Source organism: Chanodichthys erythropterus, chromosome 7 (assembly GCF_024489055.1).
Source record: "Chanodichthys erythropterus isolate Z2021 chromosome 7, ASM2448905v1, whole genome shotgun sequence".
NCBI classification, from domain to species: Eukaryota; Metazoa; Chordata; class Actinopteri; order Cypriniformes; family Xenocyprididae; genus Chanodichthys; species Chanodichthys erythropterus.
The window spans coordinates 5,141,742-5,162,203 of record NC_090227.1 but is presented as its reverse complement, the minus strand read 5'-3'; the positions used below and the strand labels follow the sequence as shown (position 1 = coordinate 5,162,203).

The 20,462-nt window shown below is 37.1% G+C and overlaps 2 protein-coding genes across 3 annotated transcripts in view; both read left to right on the top strand.

Annotated features, from left to right (window-relative positions):
• cngb1a (cyclic nucleotide gated channel subunit beta 1a) overlaps positions 1-1,602 on the top strand; it is a 44,111-nt gene extending 42,509 nt beyond the window's left edge. Inside the window, exons 36-38 of the mRNA XM_067390742.1 lie at positions 50-196; positions 658-826; positions 989-1,602. Of these exons, the coding sequence (XP_067246843.1) occupies positions 50-196; positions 658-826; positions 989-1,213 (541 nt within the window). The 3' untranslated portion in view covers positions 1,214-1,602. The remainder of the gene's footprint in view (positions 1-49; positions 197-657; positions 827-988) is intronic.
• Positions 1,603-6,504: 4,902 nt separating this feature from the next.
• kifc3 (kinesin family member C3) overlaps positions 6,505-20,462 on the top strand; it is a 54,277-nt gene continuing 40,319 nt past the window's right edge. For both annotated transcript variants that reach the window (XM_067389677.1, XM_067389675.1), the window contains exon 1: positions 6,505-6,707. The gene's annotated coding sequence lies outside the window, so the exon portion shown is untranslated. The remainder of the gene's footprint in view (positions 6,708-20,462) is intronic.

The following is a 20,462-nucleotide window of genomic DNA, read 5'->3' as shown; positions in this document are numbered from 1 at the left end:
GTGTTGAAAAGCCAAACTGACTGTTTTTTGTGTGTGTCCACTCCATCAGTTTGCTGGCAGGTGGTGGTGGGAACCGACGAACAGCTAACGTAAAGGCCCATGGTTTTGCTAACCTCTTCATCTTGGATAAGAAGGACCTGGCAGACATCTTAGTGCACTACCCCGAGTCCCAGAAGCTACTTCGCAAGAAGGCCAAGTGAGGGGATCAGAGCTCAAACCTCAACCAAGTGCCCCAGCCTTCCTTACACACACAAACATACTTCATCCAGCGCAGTGGTCTAAGCCATTTACAGCTTTGTATCACACTCACAGATCTCCTAGTGCTATAGATTAGCCATGTTTGCTAAATATCATCTGTTTTTCTCCTCATACTGCATCTCTTTCCCTCTGCATCCCTCATTTCTCTTTATTGCAAGGAGGAATTTGGCAGATTAGTGTTTGATTTTGTTAGTTTGGAGGTTATTGAGATAATGAAGAAGCATGATCCATTGAGTCGCATGATCTGTTTACTCGTGGGACCAATTTACTGTGCATGCGTGTTGAATGATGTTTTGTACTGTAAGTGCTTGAGATCGACAAACCCTATGGAGCTCCACTTCCTGTTACAGTCTCAGCGATGCACATGCTAGTTCCTAATGAGTTTGTCTTCTTCCATAGGAAAATGTTGACCAAAGATAAGAAGCCTGCAGATGAGAAGGTTAAAGAGACCCGTGAGGTCATCACTGAGCGGCCAGAGACACCCAAACTCTTCAAGGCTGCCCTGGAGGTTGCTTCAGGACAAACTTTTGCCAAGCTGAAGGAGGCATATAAGGGAGCAACTCTAGAGGTATTTAGTCCCCTTGTTGTGATGCTTTAGGCCAGAAACATACTCTGAAGCCAGACAATTGCTCTGATTGAAAATTGTCCTTCACCATGAATGTCAATGATGCCTTTAAATACATTGTGATATATCAACGACATCAAACGTCATTCTTTCTTTCTCTTTCAGCCGTCGACCTCCAGAGGTCCAGTGCCCCCTCCCTCCCCCGTGCACCGCCGTTCACCCATTCCCCGGCCTCGTGTACCAGATGACGATGACATGGTATCAGAGACCACCGACAGCACCATGGTCATCCGCATGACTCCCCGCATTGAGGGAGAGGAGATCCTCTCCGTGGAGGTCGGTCCTGGAGAGGGGGTGGAAGTTGAGGAGGAAGAGCCGAGCAAAACTTAATGTCTTAGTGAGAGAAAGGAAGAGGGCAAGGACAGAGCAGAGTAGGGATAGAAAGCCTGAAGAAAAGCCCATTGCATAAAACCCTTGTCATGCTTTCTGTATTAGTGTGTTGGTGAAATTCCTACACATGCTTTTCAGCCAGGTCATGCCAAACATGTTTTCAAGACTCTTTTAGAACCTTTTTGGAGAACCTCTAGGTACCTATTCAAAAAGGACAGTTTCCTAAGGAACCCATAACCCAACAAGAACTCTAAGGGCTGTCAACGGTTCTTCTAGTAACCTCATCATAAGACATTTTTGAGGCATATCGACAGTGATACACGATATCTGAAGCACTTCTATTTGCATAGAGGTTCTCGAGAGATGAAAAATATCAAATTTTTACAACCACACTGCTGTCAAAATAATATTATATGAAGGTGAATTGCATCTGTGGAGTATTCCAGAAAGACGGGTAAACTTACTGTCATTAAAACCCTAAACTCTTTGTTGATTAATCCTAACCTTTCTTACTCAGTAATCGGTTCCAGGAGTAAGTTCAGTCAAATCAAAGTATGTTCACTGTAAACACACAAAAACATTTTCAACAGGAGTCACCAAGGAAATAGACGCTTAGAAGAAGCACTCTTTATGCTGCGTTCACACCATGTCATAATAACCGTAAGCTCGAAATGACAACACGTGATGTTCTATTCAGAACTGTTCACGTCCTCAGACTATGAATTATGTGTTTCTATAGCGACACTATCAACATCTAAATTAATCAGGTGGTACACCAGTCACGTCATACAAGTAGGAACTCTCAGAAAATTCCCATCTTACAAGCTGTATTTACGAGCTCTACAAGGAGGTTATTTGCTTTTTTACAAGTTGAAATCTCGAAATTATGGTAAATTCAACATGCCGTGAATGCACCTTCACTTATCCTTCTTCTTTTGTTTACTGGCAATTTACATTCTTGATGCATATCGCCATCTACTGAGCAGTTGTGCAATCATTTTTTATGATCATGTTCTAAAGCCCAAAGTATACTTTGTTTTTTTTTACGTATACGCGCACAGTCGAACACACAGTTTTGCAAAGTATACTTCATTTGACTCGTATGCATACACAGGCGTTTTGAGTAATCTCTCGCCATGATTTACAACCCATGTGAATATCTTTGTATTCTTTCATGCTAGAGTTGTAAAAATAAGGGTACTTTCTAACCTCTTCGCACAATCTGTCCTCTATGTAGGTCTCCATTGTCACTGTAGCTTGCATGCGTTCTGTTCTGTTCTGTTTATGCAGTTTTTCTTCGACTACCTTGTGAATCGATGCCCCCAGGGCACGGTTGCCACCTTGTGGATAAACTAATTACTGCAAAAAAATTAAATGCACATTTGTGTGACCTGCGCGTACAAGTACGGTTACAAAACTCCAGCGGTCCGCGTACAGTACGCGCATAGTCGTCTGATGGCGAAATTCACGTCACGCGCACTATATGCTGACCCTCGCGTATGCATAAAAAATGAAGTATACTTTGGGCTTAATCTATAATTAGTTTTTTGTTACTGTAAACAAGAATAAAGCTAAATTTCTGAATTAAAAAAGAAAGACTGCTTGCAAAAATAATATGGCTATATGAGTTTGTTTAGTCACATATGTATTTATTTTTTATATTTATTATTATCATTATTATTATGGAAATACATTATATAGAAAACCTTTTAAATGCAGCTCCACAATGTGTGAGATGAGAATAAAACAGAGTAAAATTAGAGTTATAAAATAAAATAGAATAAACATTACTTTATGTTATAATAGTGCTTTATAATTTTTTTTTATATCTATATAATATAATATAATGCGAAATCTGTCATGCTCACTGAAGCCGCATCAATAAGGCACAAATGCGTTCAATACCTCTGAAGTAAACTAACCCTGGAACATAACCTGCACCAGCTACTTACATACCCTCTGAGTTACCTCAGTTTTTGGAATCGAAAGTTTATATGTTAACTTATCTGTAAACTTACCCGTATATGTGGCATAACCTGCTTTCTGGAATACACCCCCCACAACATTACTCAGACTCTCCTCCAAACTGCCATTGGTCAGATAAACGGATAGCCCCGCCTCAAACTCTCACCATTGGTTGAGGCAGTGTTGCTGTGTGAGTAATGTTTTGAAAGCTCCACAGTGTTTACATTTGTGTGGAATGAACCTGTTTGCTCACCTGTCAGTGTATATTAAGGTGAGATAGCTAAGTATTTCAACATGGAAAAATGACACACATCACCTTTTACTTCCCTTTAAGGACTGTGATAGATGTTTAGGACTGAAGGGCCATTAGGGTCAGCAGAACTCCCTGTGTAATGGAAAGTAATCTTGACTATTTTCCACAGCACATGCTGCTCTAACTCCAAGACTGCCTGCTGCTCTGCATCTCATTCCAACATCCTGTCTGTTATTGCCTTAGCGTATTCCCTCTGTACACATGCTCTTGTGCACACATTTACACAATTACCTTGTACAGTTATGTCTAGTCAAACTATATATATGTTAAATATATAATTCACCAAAAAAAGAAAATCCTGACATCATTCAACCTCATGTCGTTCCAAACCTGTTTGACTTTCTTTCTTCTGTGGAACATTAAACAACATATGTATAACAACGTTAAAATATTTTGAGAAATGGAAATCAGTGTTTTGTTTTTCTTTTTGTTTTGTTTTTACACACAATGGAAGGCACCAAAAGTGTTTGGGTGAGTGAATGATGGCAGAATTGTCATTTTTTTAGGAAACTACAATATCCCATTAACATGATCCCATTATCCCATTAATTTCTGTCTAGTCACATTAAATACACATTAACATTGAATGAGCTGTGGTGTTACAAAGTAATGTTGTGCTACATTACCATGTAAAGGGGATTTTCATGCTTTATTGAATATAACTGTTACATTTCTATTATTAGGCGAGTCTATATAGCTGAACAAATTTGTTATGGTCTCTCTCAAAAGACTTGTGAAAGTCACATGCTGAAAATACCCTGCTGAGATTTCCGTGTGCTTTGATATGTACTACGAGTACTAATCAATTATGAATGATTTTTTAGTGTTTCCAGGTCAGTTCATGCTGAACTACTAGTGTGAATAGACACCAAAGAATCTATACATGGAAAGTTACAGCATATTTTTAATTGTATTTCATTTGTGTCTCAGAAAGCCCTCATTTCTTTGTAAGAGGCTGAAGAATGGGCAGGAATTAGGTGGATTGCATGTAATGGGTTGTCTATTTTTGTATACAGAAACGTAAGTGAAATTGCCTGAGCCCCGTGACGGGACCCACTAATTACTCTTACATTGCTTTTTGGTCCTTGGAGACGGGGACAACCCATAAAGATTTTGTACCGGGCGCTTTTACCTTAAACTGATAAAACCTGGAAGTATGTGGAAAAAATCAAAAGTGATCTCTTGTAAAACAGGTCTAAATGCTCCTTATCCAAGGCAGACACTGACTCTGACTTACACACTGACAGGAAGAGCACAGGAAGAATGAGGATTTTTTTCATTGTTCCTTTCTTGCTCCACAAGACCAGAGGCAGGAAATATAAAGGCGGGAATCTGAGGGACAATCCTGGGTTTGTTAAGTGACTGCTGAACAACGAGGGCCACACTTTACAGCAGCATGCAGAAGCTGTTAAAGGGATAGGGTTATCATTTACTCAAGCTTTTTCTTCAGTGGAGCGCAAGAGCAGATATTTTGGAGAATATATCAGTGTTTTTAACCATACACTCAAATTCAGTGCGATCCAGTGTTGTTTTGGACCCCTTTTTATATTCATTATATGGACAAAAACAGTTCTTCAAAATATTGGAAAAAAGGAAAGTCAGACAGGTTTGGAACGACATGTTGGGTGAACTCTTCCTTTAAAGGGTTAGTTCACTCAAAAATAAAAAATTCTGTCATTTATTACTTACCCTCATGCCGTTCCACACCCATAAGACCTTCGTTAATCTTTGAAACACAAAAAATTAAGATATTTTAGTTGAAATCCGATGGCTCCGTGAGGCCTGCATAAGGAGCATTGTCATTTCCTCTCTCAAGATCCATAAAGGTACTAAAAACATATTTAATTAGTTCATGTGAGTACAGTGGTTCAATATTAATATTATAAAGCGACGAGAATATTTTTGGTGCACCAAAAAAAACAAAAAGTAACGACTTATTTAGTGATGGCCGATTTCAAAACACTGCTTCAGGAAGATTCGGAGCATAAATGAATCAGTGTATCGAATCATGTTTCTGATTGCATGACTTTGGCGCTCCGAACAGCAGATTCGATACACTGATTCATTTATGCTCTGAATCTTCATGAAGCAGTCTTTTGAAATCGGCCATCACTAAATAAGTCGTTATCTTTTTATTTTTTTTGGTGCACCAAAAATATTCTCGTTGCTTTATAATATTAATATTGAACCACTGTACTCACATGAACCGATTAATGAAGGTCTCACGGGTGTGGAACGGCATGAGGGTGAGTAATAAATGACAGAAATTTCATTTTTGGGTGAACTAACCCTTAAAGATCTTTCTTAAAATGTGTCAGCTCAATGAACTGCAAAAAAGAAATCAATACTAAATACTAACTCTTGAATATAACTGAATCATTTTCCATATTTTTGAAAATCTGTTTATCTTGCAGCTTAAACTTTGTTAATTTAATACCATTTTTTTCATTGAAAAATATGGAAAATGTTACAAATCATTTTTTAAAAAAAAATTTTTTATTATTATTATTATGGGTCTCTTTTCCATAAATCAGTCAAAATTTGTTTATTTGATTAGTGATGTAGAATAGTATCAAAAAATATTTTCTTTGACATTTTGAAATCACTCAAATTTGGGTTGTTTTCAGGTTTAAATAAGACTGGAGTTTGAAATCCCAGATTTTTTTACAGTCTCAAACTTATAGACTCTATGTATTGTATATTTGTTTAGGAGTCTAATGTAAAAGCACAAGCTTCTTATTAAAAATGGTGTCCAGCAACATGCCTCTTTAAAATGTATCCACAAACAAGTGTAAAATGCTCTTGAGAACATCTTTGAACACTTGTAGCTTTTTAAATAAAAGACATTTATCTTAGCTACAGTGACAGTTTTTGTAGTAGGGTGTATTTTTAACATCAGGAGGGCTGACTGAGTTTGAGTTAATGAGGACTGAAGTGGCCTCTAGTCTCTAATAGGATGGGAAACGCGTTCATTTTTCCTGCATGAACAGGAGGAGCGTTTGCGTCACTGCAGTCAGCTGTGTGCGCGCGTCTCGTGCTGCATGTTTCACTCAGGCGTGTTTATCTTCACTTCACGAGACACTACTAAAGTTTCAGCTCTTCAGACCTTGAGACTGAACACTGCTTTTTCGACAAGAGTGGAATAAAACTTGAAGGAAACGGTTTAAGGAGGAAACGGGGCGGAGGAAGAAGGAGTTTGGCGTGCTGGCCTGAGACGTAAGCACATTCTTTCACTTACATTTCGCACATGCTTCATACTTTATTGTTCTTGTGAGGTATTAAAGCACATATGTAGTGAAACCATGGCGACTTTATACAATAAGTGAAAAACAAGTGCAACTGTCGCGGTTTTAGCCAATTCTGTTTTTGTTTTTTTTTCCGCCAGTGCTGTCAGTCCTGCAAACTCATTTAATAAAGTAAATATAAGTTGCAGAACATCCTGAATCATAAACTAAACATCCTGTTTCTCAGTTTAAAATCGAAATATCGGCTTGCGTTTTGTTAAAAGAGCGGCGGTGAATGTCTTGAGGGGGAAGCGGTGTCTCCTCTAGTCTAAACTGTTATTATTACCTCTATACGCGCCTGAGCCTTGAAATATAAGCTACACTGTGTTTTCATCGAACAGCTGTTTAAATGGTAAATTACGGTTTATACAGCAGTATTTTGGGTGTATCAAAGCTCCGGGTGTGCCCGATACAAATCCAGCGGATGTTCACTGAACTAGTCATCATGTCAGTTTGGAAAAGTCATATCAGTTGACTTTTCAGTAGTTTAGACTGACTTATAAAAAGTCCGTGAGATGTTTCTAGGACTGCTTTAATGTCTTTGGTTAGTTAGACAGTGGCTCAAGTTGTTGATAAAGTCGAGTGTGAATGCTGTTCTGACAGCGCGTACCGCGTAAAAACGGTCCAGTTGTTTGTGTCCGGTGGACAGTTCACACAAAAAGGAAAATTTTGACATGTACTCATGATATCCGGAAACCATAAGATGGCTTTGTGTGAGAAACCGGTCAAAATGTAACTTATTCACTCATCTGACCCCACTTTAACTCTGTAAGAGAATGAGACCGTTTTCTTGCAACTCTGAGTTTATATCTCGCAATTCTGAGGTAAAAAAAAGCGATTATATAAGCCTAACGTTAGACTTGCAAGATATTATGAAAGCTTGTTTAAAATAAAAATAAGTATAATTTTGACTTTATCTCGCAATTCTGACTTTTTATCTCAAAATTGCGTGATATTAACTCACAGTTGCGAGTTAAAGTCAGAATTGTGTGATTTTTTTTTTCTCAAAATTGCATGATATAAACTTGCAATTGCAAGTTATAAAGTTAGAATTGTGAGTTGTAAATTCAGAATTGTGAGAGATAAACACTATTCTGAGGAAAAACACACTTTTTATAATTCATTGATGGATCCAAGATAACATTGAGATTCCACTGAAAAATTTGTGCAAATATTTGTCTTTTGTGTTTTCTTTGGAGCTAAATCCAAAGAATACTATAAAGTATTTGTATACTTACTGCACTTAAAATGCATTGCACATGTAATTTCATTACATTAGATTACTAAATATTAAACCAAATTGCATTTATTTAAAAAAAAAAAAAAAAAAGCTAGCATAAGCATACCTTTTATTAGCAAAACATTTCACAAAATTTTGGTCAAAATGAAGACAGAAATGTTGTGACACTTTCTAATTGTCGAATATTTGTTAAAGCAGAACTCGGTAAGATTTGCGAAGCTCCCCCTACAGTTTCCTTCAGTGAATCACACTGACATAAATACTCCAAGCACAGCTCTGGACTACAAGGACTACAACGCTCACCAGCGCAGTAGTTTTGCAAATACAGTACAAGAAATAGGAGGTGGGTAATTTGCAAATACAGTACACTCGATGGAGGTGGATAATTTTCAAAATTGTCTTATAAAGTCATAATATTGTTTTTGAATTACCGTAAAGCATTTTGTCACTCTCGCGTGAACGTGAACATGAGGCGAGATTGTGTCGGGTCGATGCAGCTCAACTTGCAAGTGCTGTTTTCTGGCGTAGACGTGCCAGAGGGGATTCGTGCACGCCTCAAACACACCACTACAAGTCAATTAACCATCGTAAGGACTTAGAAAACTATTTATGAATGTAAAAAGTTACCTAGTTCTGCTTTAAAGGGGTCATGACATGAGAAATCAAATTTTCCTTGGCATATAAGGGGTCTTTGTATCATTGCATCCTGCAAGTTCCATAACTTAAAATAGGGCTGAACGATTTATCAGACGATATGTAAAATAACATTTAATTTAAACACGATTATTGCTTAAACATGATCCTTAGTGCGATTATGAAATTGCAAAGGCTTTCTTTTTTTATGCGCAACTTGTCAGTGAAGTATGGCTCCAAATGCTAATCCATCTGAAAGCACTGCGAGTTTGAGTCACTTATAATGTACATTTGAAAAAGCCACATGCGTCAAACATCTTTCCAGACATGAGAAGCATTTATTAACATCTTGTCCAACAAAAGACAACATTTAATAACAAGTTTTTACTCCACTCACTTCACACATAACTTTTTTTTATTTTTTTATTCCATAGAGGGAACAAAAGAATTCTGAGAAAAGTCAGAATTGCGAATTTAAAACGTCACAGTTACCTTTTTGTTATTTATGTTTGTTTTTTTTTAAACCATGGCTGAAACAAGCTTCCATATATGTGGATTCAGAAGATTGAATATAGCTTGTGCTTTATTTTGAACATTTTTATGGTGCTTTTGTTGTCAAAAAAACTAACTGAATGCAATAACGCATCAGGAAATGCCGCTCTACACTGCATGCAACGAAAACAAAAGGCTTTTTCACCGTCTTGCGCCATGAGCAGCTTTTTTTTTAAGCAAGGTGCATCATATTCAGAGACCAATGAAACAATCTATGATAGAAATCCATAACTGCCATTACATTACAATGCAGAGAGCACTTTGACAGTTACAATCCATAAGTTTTCCGTGTTTGACAGGGTGTGATACTGAGTGCATAGACGTGTTGGGCCGCCTTGTCCAGTTTGTATTCTATCATTCATGAATATGCCCTTAAGTACATTCCTCAGTGAGGAGTCAGTGAGAAAAGTCTGCGGCACTGACGCTTTTCATCCTAGAGCTGTGTGTGGCACTTGTTTGCTGTCAAAATGGATGCCTGTCATGTCTTGTCTTCCTCAGGCAAACCTAGCTGACCAAGTAATTCCTATACTGCTGTTGTGTGGAGTGAAACATACTCAGAAGCCATAGTGTGATTTTGTTGATTTAAGAATGATTTATTGTCAGTCTGAATCAAAATCATTTTAAAAGGCATATCTACTAATTGCAAATGAATAAAAAGATCATGGAAAGACATAATTCATTTTAGCTTTTTTGCAGTTCACTTGTGATGTGCCACAAATTATGTTCCATGCATGTTAATATGAGCTCAGAAATGGCATGCATAATAAGACAAATGACAAAAATGTTGTTTAAAATAGTTTGCTTTTAGATTGAGAATAACACCGCATACTTCAGGACACTGCTCTCACTGCTTGACAGCAACAAGTTATTATTGCATGACGCTGCATTTAAAATGACAGTTTTTAAGAAAGTAATGAGTGACATCACTCGTGGTATCACTTTAATTTTGTTTAGTCATATAATTAAGGAATATCCTGTGTTACATAGTACCATAATTTTCTTTTCTCTAATTATACATTAGTTAAACTGGGTAAACAACTGAACTCCCTGAGACACCCTGTCACACCCCTCTGTATACCGGCAATACAAGGAAGACTTACATAATTACTATGAATCACTGTCCTCTATCCAGGAAACCAGCTCAGACCAACAGATGGCGCTGTGCTCCATGGTCTCTCTGCATTAATGGGCCTGTATCCTCAATGGGCCAAAGACAGATGCAAAGCCTTTTTTGTGGATACAGATATTCTTTAGTGGCATTGATGGTTCCATAGAGAACCTTTTAAAGGATCAGTTCACTTCAGAATGAAAATTTTCTGATAATTTACTCACCCCCATGTCATCCAAGATGTTAATGTCTGTCTTTGTTCAGTCGAAAAGAAATTATGTTTTTTTGAGGAAAACATTCCAGGATTTTTCTCCATATAGTGGACTTCACTGGGGTTCAACGGGTTTCAGAGCAGCTTCAAAGAGCTCTACACGATCCCAGACGAGGAATAAGGGTCTTATCTAGTGAAACGATCAGTCATTTTCTAAAAAAAAATAAATAAATTCTATACTTTTTAACCACAAATGCTTGGAATTTGTGGTTAAAAAGGTCATGCATGACTTAGGTGGAAGTACCGAGGTAGAGTGAAAAACTCTCAAAAATTTCAAAATTGTCCGACATTCACTTTGTAAATACTAGCGCGGTACTTCCGCCTACATCACGTGTGACCTTTCCAACGTGGTAACCTAATGTGTGGCACATTTGTGTGCGGCATTTGTGCTAAAAAAGTATATACATTTATTTTTTTTAGAAAATGACCGATCGTTTTGCTAGATAAGACCCTTATTCCTCAGCTGGGATCATGTAGAGCTCTTTGAAGCTACACTGAAACTGACATTTGGACCTTCAACCCGTTGAACCCTCTTAAAGTCCACTATATGGAGAAATCCTGGAATGTTTTCCTAAAAAACCTTCATTTCTTTTCGACTGAAGAAAGTCATGAACATCTTGGATGACATGGGGGTGAGTAAATTATCAGTAAATTTGAACTCTGAAGTGAACTAATCCTTTAACATCCATGGAAGCTTTTCAATGCACAAAATGTTCTTCATACAGGAAAAAGGTTCTTAAGATTATAAAATGTTCTTCACACTAAGAAAAAATGGTTGTTTTAATAACTGTTCACTGAAAGGTTCTTTGGGGAACCAAAAATCATTCCTCCAAAAAAAGGTTCCAAAAGGGTCTTTTTTTAAAGTCACTATGAAATCAAAATTGACAATCCTTTTTCCTTTTTTTAATGGAATATTGCAGTGTTTATTATAAATGTTTTATTCGTGGAACAACTTGTCACTCACATGAATGCAACCAATAGCAAACTACAACAATCCACCCATCCAATCAATTCCAAAATCAAGTCCTGCCCTACATTTTTTTTTTTTCTTCTTGTTTGAGAAGCCATTTCACTCAGATGTATTTGTCACAATAGTAATGAAAATTCAACTTCCGTTTCTTGTAGACTTTAAGGGCCCCATTTTAACGATCTAAACGCAAAGTGTAAAGCGCATGGCGCAGGTGCACTCAGGGCATGTCCAAATCCACTTTTGCTATTTTAACGATGGAAAAACGGTCCGTGCGCCGGGGCGCATTTTTGAAATGGGTTGTCCCTATTCTCTTAATGAGTAATGGCCGTAACGTTCAATAAACCAATCAGAGTGTCATCTCCCATTCCCTTTAAGAGCGAGATGCACTCGCGCTATGGCGGATTGATATTTACGTTGTGTCCTCGTCTTCTGGCATCAGATGTTTTGCTGAAATTACCTGTTAAGTGACCAGTCAATCTTTCAGTCGTCTGCGTTGGATGCAGGCTTTCAAATATCTCCGCCCGATGTTAATATATAGGTGTGTGTATTGGCACGATTGTTCAATCAATTAGCCAATTTCGTTCATCATTATAAGTAGTAATAGGCTGAATTGAAAATAGGTAGCCTAATTCTAATACACGCAATGACTATTCATCATTAGATTTTTATATTTATGTAGCCTACACAATAATATTCTTTTATACTGTAATCCTTTTGTTTTTAATATTTGGCATGTTTGTGTGATGCGCATCCCTGTGTGTAATAAGCAAAGTCAACGCGCACTGTGGACACGCCCAGAGGCGCAGTTTCAACCAACGTGATCTAACAAAAAAATATTGTGCCATTGACTTTAAACCAGGTTTGAGTTGGTCTATGGCGCAGTCTATTTTCAGCTCCTTAAAATAGCAATGCGCCTGAACACACCTCTTTTTTAGACCAGCACGCCCATGGGCGCACTAACTGGCGCAAATGCATTTACTAATTTAAGGACGTGGCGCTGAGCGGGAAAACGCAAACGGCGCGGGACGCAAACTAAAAAACACACTTGCGCTGCGCCTTGCGTCGCATTGCACCAGGTGTATTATAGGGCCCCGAGAGTGTAAGTTACTTTAGTCTAAAACATAAAATAATGCTGTTCTTATTTAGGATGGGTAGTTTTAACAGCCTGTTCTGGTTGAAGCATTGATTTATTTCCTTTCTTTTGGTATTCTCTGGCAGTCCCTGGGCAGAAGTAAACTTTGCTGGGTGCTTTTGTAAAAAAGAGCAATGTGTTCAACAGATGTCAGACACCCAGAACATGGCTGTCTCACCACATGTATACGCCTGGAGACTCTGACTCACTCATGAGGTCACTGCTCATTGGCAGTAGGTTGGGTAAAACCTGTTTCCACGGTTTAACTTTTCATGGTTTACACTTATCCTGATTTTTCTGACCCGGGCTGCCAAGACCAGTATTCTCCGAAGAAACCAGTTCCTTGAAAATATTTGAGCTTGTTTCTCTGACAAGACGGTAAAAGTTGAGGTATTGCATCATACATTAGTGGACATTTACCCTGTAATTTTGAGGTTTCCCACCCTTTTCTGCTAGTCTGTAATTTCCTCTTGAAATAGCACACACTGAGGCCATTGTGTGTCAGCAATACTAAATTCATTGCTGTGTGGAGACGAGACTCACAGAGAGGTTGTACAAGTCTCTGCTGACTTTCCCTTTCTGAACTCACTGTCTCGTTGCATTAATTGTGAAGGGCTTGAATGAGAGTTGTGGCAGCTGTCAGCTTTTCCTAATCCCACTGCTCACTTTGCTGTAATTTTTCTGTTCTAAGCTGCTTAACTGAGGTGGTTGTTCGGCTTAGCCTCTTAACTTGAAGTTGCATACCTGTATGTTTACGTTGCACCTGCACACTTTTTATAATTCATTGATGGATAAAGATAACATTGAGATTCCACTGAAAGTTTTGTGCAAATATTTGTCTTTCGTGTTTTCTTTGGAACTAGATCTACAGTTGCGCCAAAAAGTTTTTGTATACTTACTGCACTTAAAAATGCGTATGTAATTTCACTGCATTAGATTACAAAATATTAAACCAAATTGCATTTATTTAAAAAAAAAAAAAAAAGATAGCATAAGCATACCTTTTATAGCATTACCTTTATTAGCAAAACATTTCACACAATTTCTTAGATTAAAAAGAAATGGATGCGTATTGGTCAAAATGAAGACAGAAGTGTTGTGACACTTTCTAGTTGTCAAATATTTGTTAAAGGGGTCATGATATGAGAAATCAAATTTTCCTTGGCATATAAGAGGTCTTTGTATCATTACATCCTGCAAGTTCTATTACTTAAAATAGTGCTGCACAATTTATCACGATATGAAAAATAACATTCAACTTAAACGCGACTCTTAGTGCAATTATGAAATTGCAAAGGCTGTGATTACATTTTCTTTTTTATGCCCAGCTTGTCAGTGAAGTATTGCTCCAAATGCTAATCCAATCTGAAAGCACTTTCCAGACATGAGAAGCATTTATTAACATATTTTCCAACAAAAGACATTTAATAACATGTTTTTACTCCAAATTCACTTCATAATGACAGTTGAGCATCCTTCTTTGAGATGATGTGTCTCCTTACACAGAATAAGGCAGTCGTGTGTTTATTAGTCATGTTTAATCAAAGCATTTCAATATTCTGTTTATTCAGGTAAAGCGATGTGATGCATATTATCTTTTTCTGTGGCAGGGCATATTTATAGTTTCTGCGCGAGAGCACCCTCTGGCTTTCAGGTGCATTAACTACTGATCACAGAGCCGTACAGCTCTGACAAGCTGTGCGTAAAATAATCGCAACCTTTGCCAAATCTTGAGTAGTTTAATCATGATAAATCATGCAGCCCTAAAGCCGAGTTCAGACTGCACGATTTTCAAAGTAGTCGGGTCACTGTTCTTTTCACACTGCATGACTATCTTGGCCAGCATTCTGTCGCTGCTGTGTTAAAACTGCACGATGGATCGGCGACAAAAGGTTTCACAGTGCATGACTTTACGATAGTTTGCATGCCAGACAGAGTTGTCTGCGATTTTTCCTGTTTCACAACCAAACACACGCGAGATGTGACAAGGAAACAACGCGATATCATGCATGCAAGACCGGAGTTATTATTTTTAGGGCTGGGCGATATATCGAATGCTTTTGTCACACGCATTTCGTCAGTAAAGCCGGTTCCCTGATTACCGCTAAATCGGCATCACCTGCTTTCAAATGAAGCAGCATTTAATAGACAGAGCCGTAGATCACTGACAAGCGACGCAATATCGCGTTCATTATCGCAGATGAATCGCCTTCGATAATGAACGCGATATTGCGTCGCTTGTCAGTGATCTACGGCTCTGTATATTAAATGCCGCTCCATTTGAAAGCAGGTGATGGTGATTTAGCGGTAATCAGGGAACCGGCTTTACTGACAAAATGCGCGTGACAATCGCATGCGATATATCGCCCAGCCCTAACTGCAACCTTCCATGTGATATTAATAGATCTAAATATAATGCAATAATCAACATTTCTCACAATTAATTTCTCGATAGCTGTAATAGTAAAAATGTAGTAAAAGTATTCGAAAGGATTCCACATGTAATACTTATTTCATTTGCAAAAATGTCAGCCAATCACAGCAGTGGGTGTTTACACTGAAGTCTCACAGCAGACATGCCCCTTCAAACAGAGCATTCAAATCAGAGGGCTAAAATCAGGGTAGAAAATAGCCATTTATTTCTAGATTGACAATTATTTGATGTAAAAATCATATTAAGATAAGTGTACCTCAGGAAACATTATAAAATAATAAAAAAAATCATTGTTTATGTAATGATCTACACCTGCTAGGACACCTGCATGATCTTGATAACTATATATAACATCAGTTGGTTAAATGTCTATGCGGAAATGACAAATTAAAAGTTAGTTTTAAGGAAAGGTCTAGCATTTGTTTTGATATTTCATGATGTAAATATAATTTTGGTAGCATTTTTAATAACTCACCCAAGTATGAACATTGACATCATTTATACTCACCATCATGATGTTCCAAACCCATATGACTTACTTTCTTAGAACTCAAAAGGACAAATTCTGAAGCATGCACCAGCCTTTCTTTTCTACGCAATTACAATGAATGGAGAGACTGAAGCCTTCAAGCTTCAAAAAGGATACGGAGGAAGGAAATTCATACATGTTTGGAACAACATTGTTGAGCCCATTTGTTTATACACTGCCTTACACTGATATCCACTTTGTTGGATTTGTATAGTTTTATTTTACGCTGAGTCATAGCAGCACTGGAGTCTTTGTTTATTGACCTGTCATATAATTTCATGTTTATTGCCTTTTTATCAGCTTAACTCTCATATCACATAACAACATGCATAGCACCAGTGAATGGCATTTGGAATCTTGGAAAGTTAAAGTACAATGTGAGATTGTGTGGTATCACGATTTTAGATCATGAACGATTAAAATGTCTCCGTGATCTGCCTTTAAAGAAATAACATAGTACTGCGCTACAGTGCATTTTATTAGTTGCAGTTCTGGTGCCTCTGTCCCAACATACTGTACAACGCAACATACATTCACATCACGTTAACGCAGAAGTAGGGTTATCGGATGTGTATAAGTGTATTGGATCCGTGCATTCTGCCTCAAAGTGACAGCAGCCTTATAAACCTGCTGCATTAATGTTAATCAAATAACAAAAGACAGAGAAAATCACTCACTACTCTTCACTGAATAACTGTAGCTTTAATAAGAATCAGTGTATATATAATTTATACAGTGAAGTCTGTTTTATTTTTACATTTATTCAATTTCTTGATTGAATATTACTATTAAACGCCTACTGTGGAAAAAAATAAAGCACTGTTTATTTCATCTGTATATTATATTGCATTTGTAATGTGCATCTTTGTTCTTATTTTTAATAACAAAGATAAAAAAACCTACCCCTACTTTGGCCTTAATTGTCTGTCATTCTTTCTTTTATATTTTGTTACCTTTAAGGCTACATTTTTAAAATAGTTTGAAATTAGTTTGTCTGTCCTGCCCATTCACTTGCAAAATAATAAAACCAACTGGAAAGAATCTTGATAAAATCGTGAATTTCCTGAAAAAAAAGTGGTATATTTTTACCAAATCACACACCCCTATTTTAAACTATATAGATGTATATTAGTGTTGAAAAAAATATTGATATTTCAGTATCGATACACTGATACCAGCTGCGTGTTCTCACTCTCTCTTCTCTCCGATTTGCGAATTGACACATGCCTCCTCTCACTCACTCATTTCATTCACTCCGGTTGAATAGTGCTTGTATTGTGCACAATTTTAGTCATTACCGCTGCACCAAAGGCGCACACCACTGGTGGTGCTCTCATAAAGCCACTTCTCAAACAGCTCACGAGTACCAAATTGACTTCTTTTTCATGGCTTATTGTGCTTAAATGGTCAAATACATTGACTATTTATTTATTTATTTTTAATGTCCATCTTGCTGAATATTCGGATAAATGCAGTCAGTTTTGGAATGTAAATAGTTAAGAGCGAGCTCATGTAGTGTAACAGTATATTGGATCCGTGCATAAGCTCTTAACCCTCAGGGGTCTGAGGCTGATTTGGGGCCTGGAGAAGTTTTGACATGCCCTGACATTTGTGCTTTTTTCAGTTGTTCATAAACATAATAATGACAAAAGTGTCATTACACTGTATTCAGCACAAACTAGGCTACAATAATATGTAAGGAACATGTATGTACATGTTTGTATTTTTGAAGGAATAATGTTTATGCATGGTTATTGAAAAAACAAAAAACTTAAGTCACTGAAATAAAGCCAAAAATATATATATTAAATATGTGTTCACAAGACTTCTGGGTATTGGAGGTTGTAAACTAGAGTTTTTGCTTCAAAATTATGTAAAATTTATCATTCCTACTCCTTCATATAAAACAATAGAGAGATTTAAATTTTCTAAAACCTCTTTGGTCAAGAAACACAGTATGCGTGGAGGTGTGAATAATCATGAATAATGGGTGATTCTCACCTGAGAAGACAAAAGAATCACATAAAGAGCTCTAATGACCTGCATAAATAATGAGCTCTTTCAGACAGGTAGGCTGTGAAAAAACCCTCTGTTGATCATGTCTCAAGCTCATCATAATGTAAATCAAACATACAGAAAAAACAGCAATACTGTGAAATATTACAATGGTATTCTATTATGAAAATATAATGCATTTCTATTATACAATGTGTCTGAACATTTAAGTTACCTCTATGGCATTTCCTATAGGCTTTTAGCTTAAAAGCATGCACATTTGGAGAAATATTGATGGATTCTCATGTTTGTCAATTTTCTATACAGTATTTATTCATTATTTATTGTCATCACTGTGAATGCTGGATACTGTTTTCAATTCATACTTGCAGCCGGAGGGCGCTCTGTGCACTTTTAGTCCACAAATGCCAATGCTAAAGAAGAATAGGCAATCCAGGAAATAACTGAACTAACAGAGGCCAGAGATCGCTAACTATGGCTATTCAAAACACTTTTCAAGACAATAAATACACGATTGAGACGATGTATGCATGTATTGACTGAATTTGCATCTGAATAGTAGGGGTGTGACGAGACGGGTATCTCACGCGACGAGACAAGATTTTTACACACTATTTTTAAGAAATCCTCAATGGTGAAATGGTGAAAAAATATTATGCAGGTGTATTTGAAATGTTTTAACTAATCATCTTGTAATGAATGTCATTTCAGTTCTACTTTCTGAGTGTGAATTATCATATGCAGTAAAAGACAACAATACTCAAGTACTGTAAAAGGTTTTGCTACTAACTCAACTGACTTCTCTTCTGTATGATTTCAGTCTCTTCAGACCTCACTGTACATGATTTATAAGCTTCTACAACTTTAGATCTCCTAACTGAACTCCTTTCCACAAACTGATCATAGAAACAAAAAACAGTAAATAAAAATGTTAACACTTTTCAATAAGGTCTCATTTATTAACATTAATGTATTAACCAACATCAACTAACAATGAGCAATATATTTGCTACAGTATTTATTAATCTTTGTTTATTTTATTAACTAACATATATGTTAGTTAATAAAAATAGTCAATTTTTAGTTCATAGTTTACAGTGCATTAACAAATGTTAACAAATGAAACCTTACTGTTTGTGCTTAATAAGATTAAGAGAAAACTGTTATTCGTTTTCATGTCAGTCATGCAAATAAGACCACTTTTTTTTTTTTTTGATACAGAGCTGAGAGATGGTAACAACTACACTGCCCAGCCTAAGATAGCTTTCATATTGAGAGATATCTGTATTCATCAGGGAGCCGCTTTCAAAATGCGGGGTATTGAGATCGCGTTTGAATACGCGCTTATGTTTACTTTCACTTTCAACGACCGCGCGTAACTCTGTAAATATGGAGCGGCGGCGTCCGTTATCCAACTGAATTACATGTTTTTTTTTTATTTAAATACAAAGCAGAACGACAGTGGAGGCGTAATGTATACGTAGCGGTGGCATGTTTTTTCCTAATCATCCTAACACTCTGTCATGGCAACATCACGAGACTACTTTTCGCCTCGACGAGAAATCACAGTTTAGTCTCGCGAGATCTCGTGACACGAGATCTCGTCACACCCCTACTGAATAGCGCTGGCTCCGTGGGCGTGGCCGCATTAGCGGATAATGAGCTGAATCTCGGATTTCTGACATGGCTCTCTTTTCATATAGATTACATAAACACAGAATGTTTGTTTTCGATTTGACTTACACGATTTAAAACCTGACATTTCAACATTTCTTTAAACACAAGTCTAATTTTTTTGTCATTAGTATTCAATAAGTTACAGTTCATTTTCTGAACTATCAGATTGGACTTCGTTCAGAGGGAGACGAGAGATCACGCATCATGTTAGTTTTCTTTATTTTACAAAAAGCACAACATTGTGTTTTTACTCTGAGTGTACACAAATAAAAGAATAAAATAAGAATAAAATAAAAGATATTCCGCAGATTAAAATGGTGTATAGCTCTTAATTGTATGTGCAACATTGACCGAGTATTTTGAGTCTCTTTCACACTGGTTAGAGAAAAAAAACATGGTGATCACACCGGCGTGACCGCCGACCCGAGGGAGTTAGTGACAGCAGCCCAAAGAACAAAAGATAAAAAGAAAATCACTTGCTGCTCTTGACTGAATAACTTTTGTAACTTTAATTGTAAGCATTGATCTGTATTTAATTTGTACAATAAAACTATCCAATGTTATTTTACATTTGATTACTTACATTTCTGTAGTATTTCTGTCCTGAATTGACCCTTCGCCAAGAGTTTGATTGAACTAACAAATAATAACGCTGAATCCGCCATTTTGTCTGACAAAGCAGTCAGGGGAATTAGTAGATTAATGTCGGTGAACTTGAACTTGAAAAATGGTGTGTACTGATGTCTTTTCATGGTTGAAACAACATTCCTTCTGATGTCATTAATGTTTATTTGATGCTAAAAATGAACTAGTATGAAGAGATCGCTCACAAGCTGCTTGAACTGAGGCACTACAGCGATCTGTCACGACACATTAAAGTGCCACTAACCGGTATTTATTCTTTAAAGTTCTTCAAAAATTACAAAATTTGACATTTGAGAGTTTCAAATTAAAAGTAACTCACTCTGTCTTGTCTGTTGACAAGTTGTCAGTGTCCTCTTTGCTCTGCAATGTATTTTTCACTGCATGAGAACATGTCTGGCGTATCAACAGTAACTAAAGGGGGCGGGTCTTTGAGAACGGTCAATACTACTGTTAGACCCACCTGAAAAATGTAAAGCCATG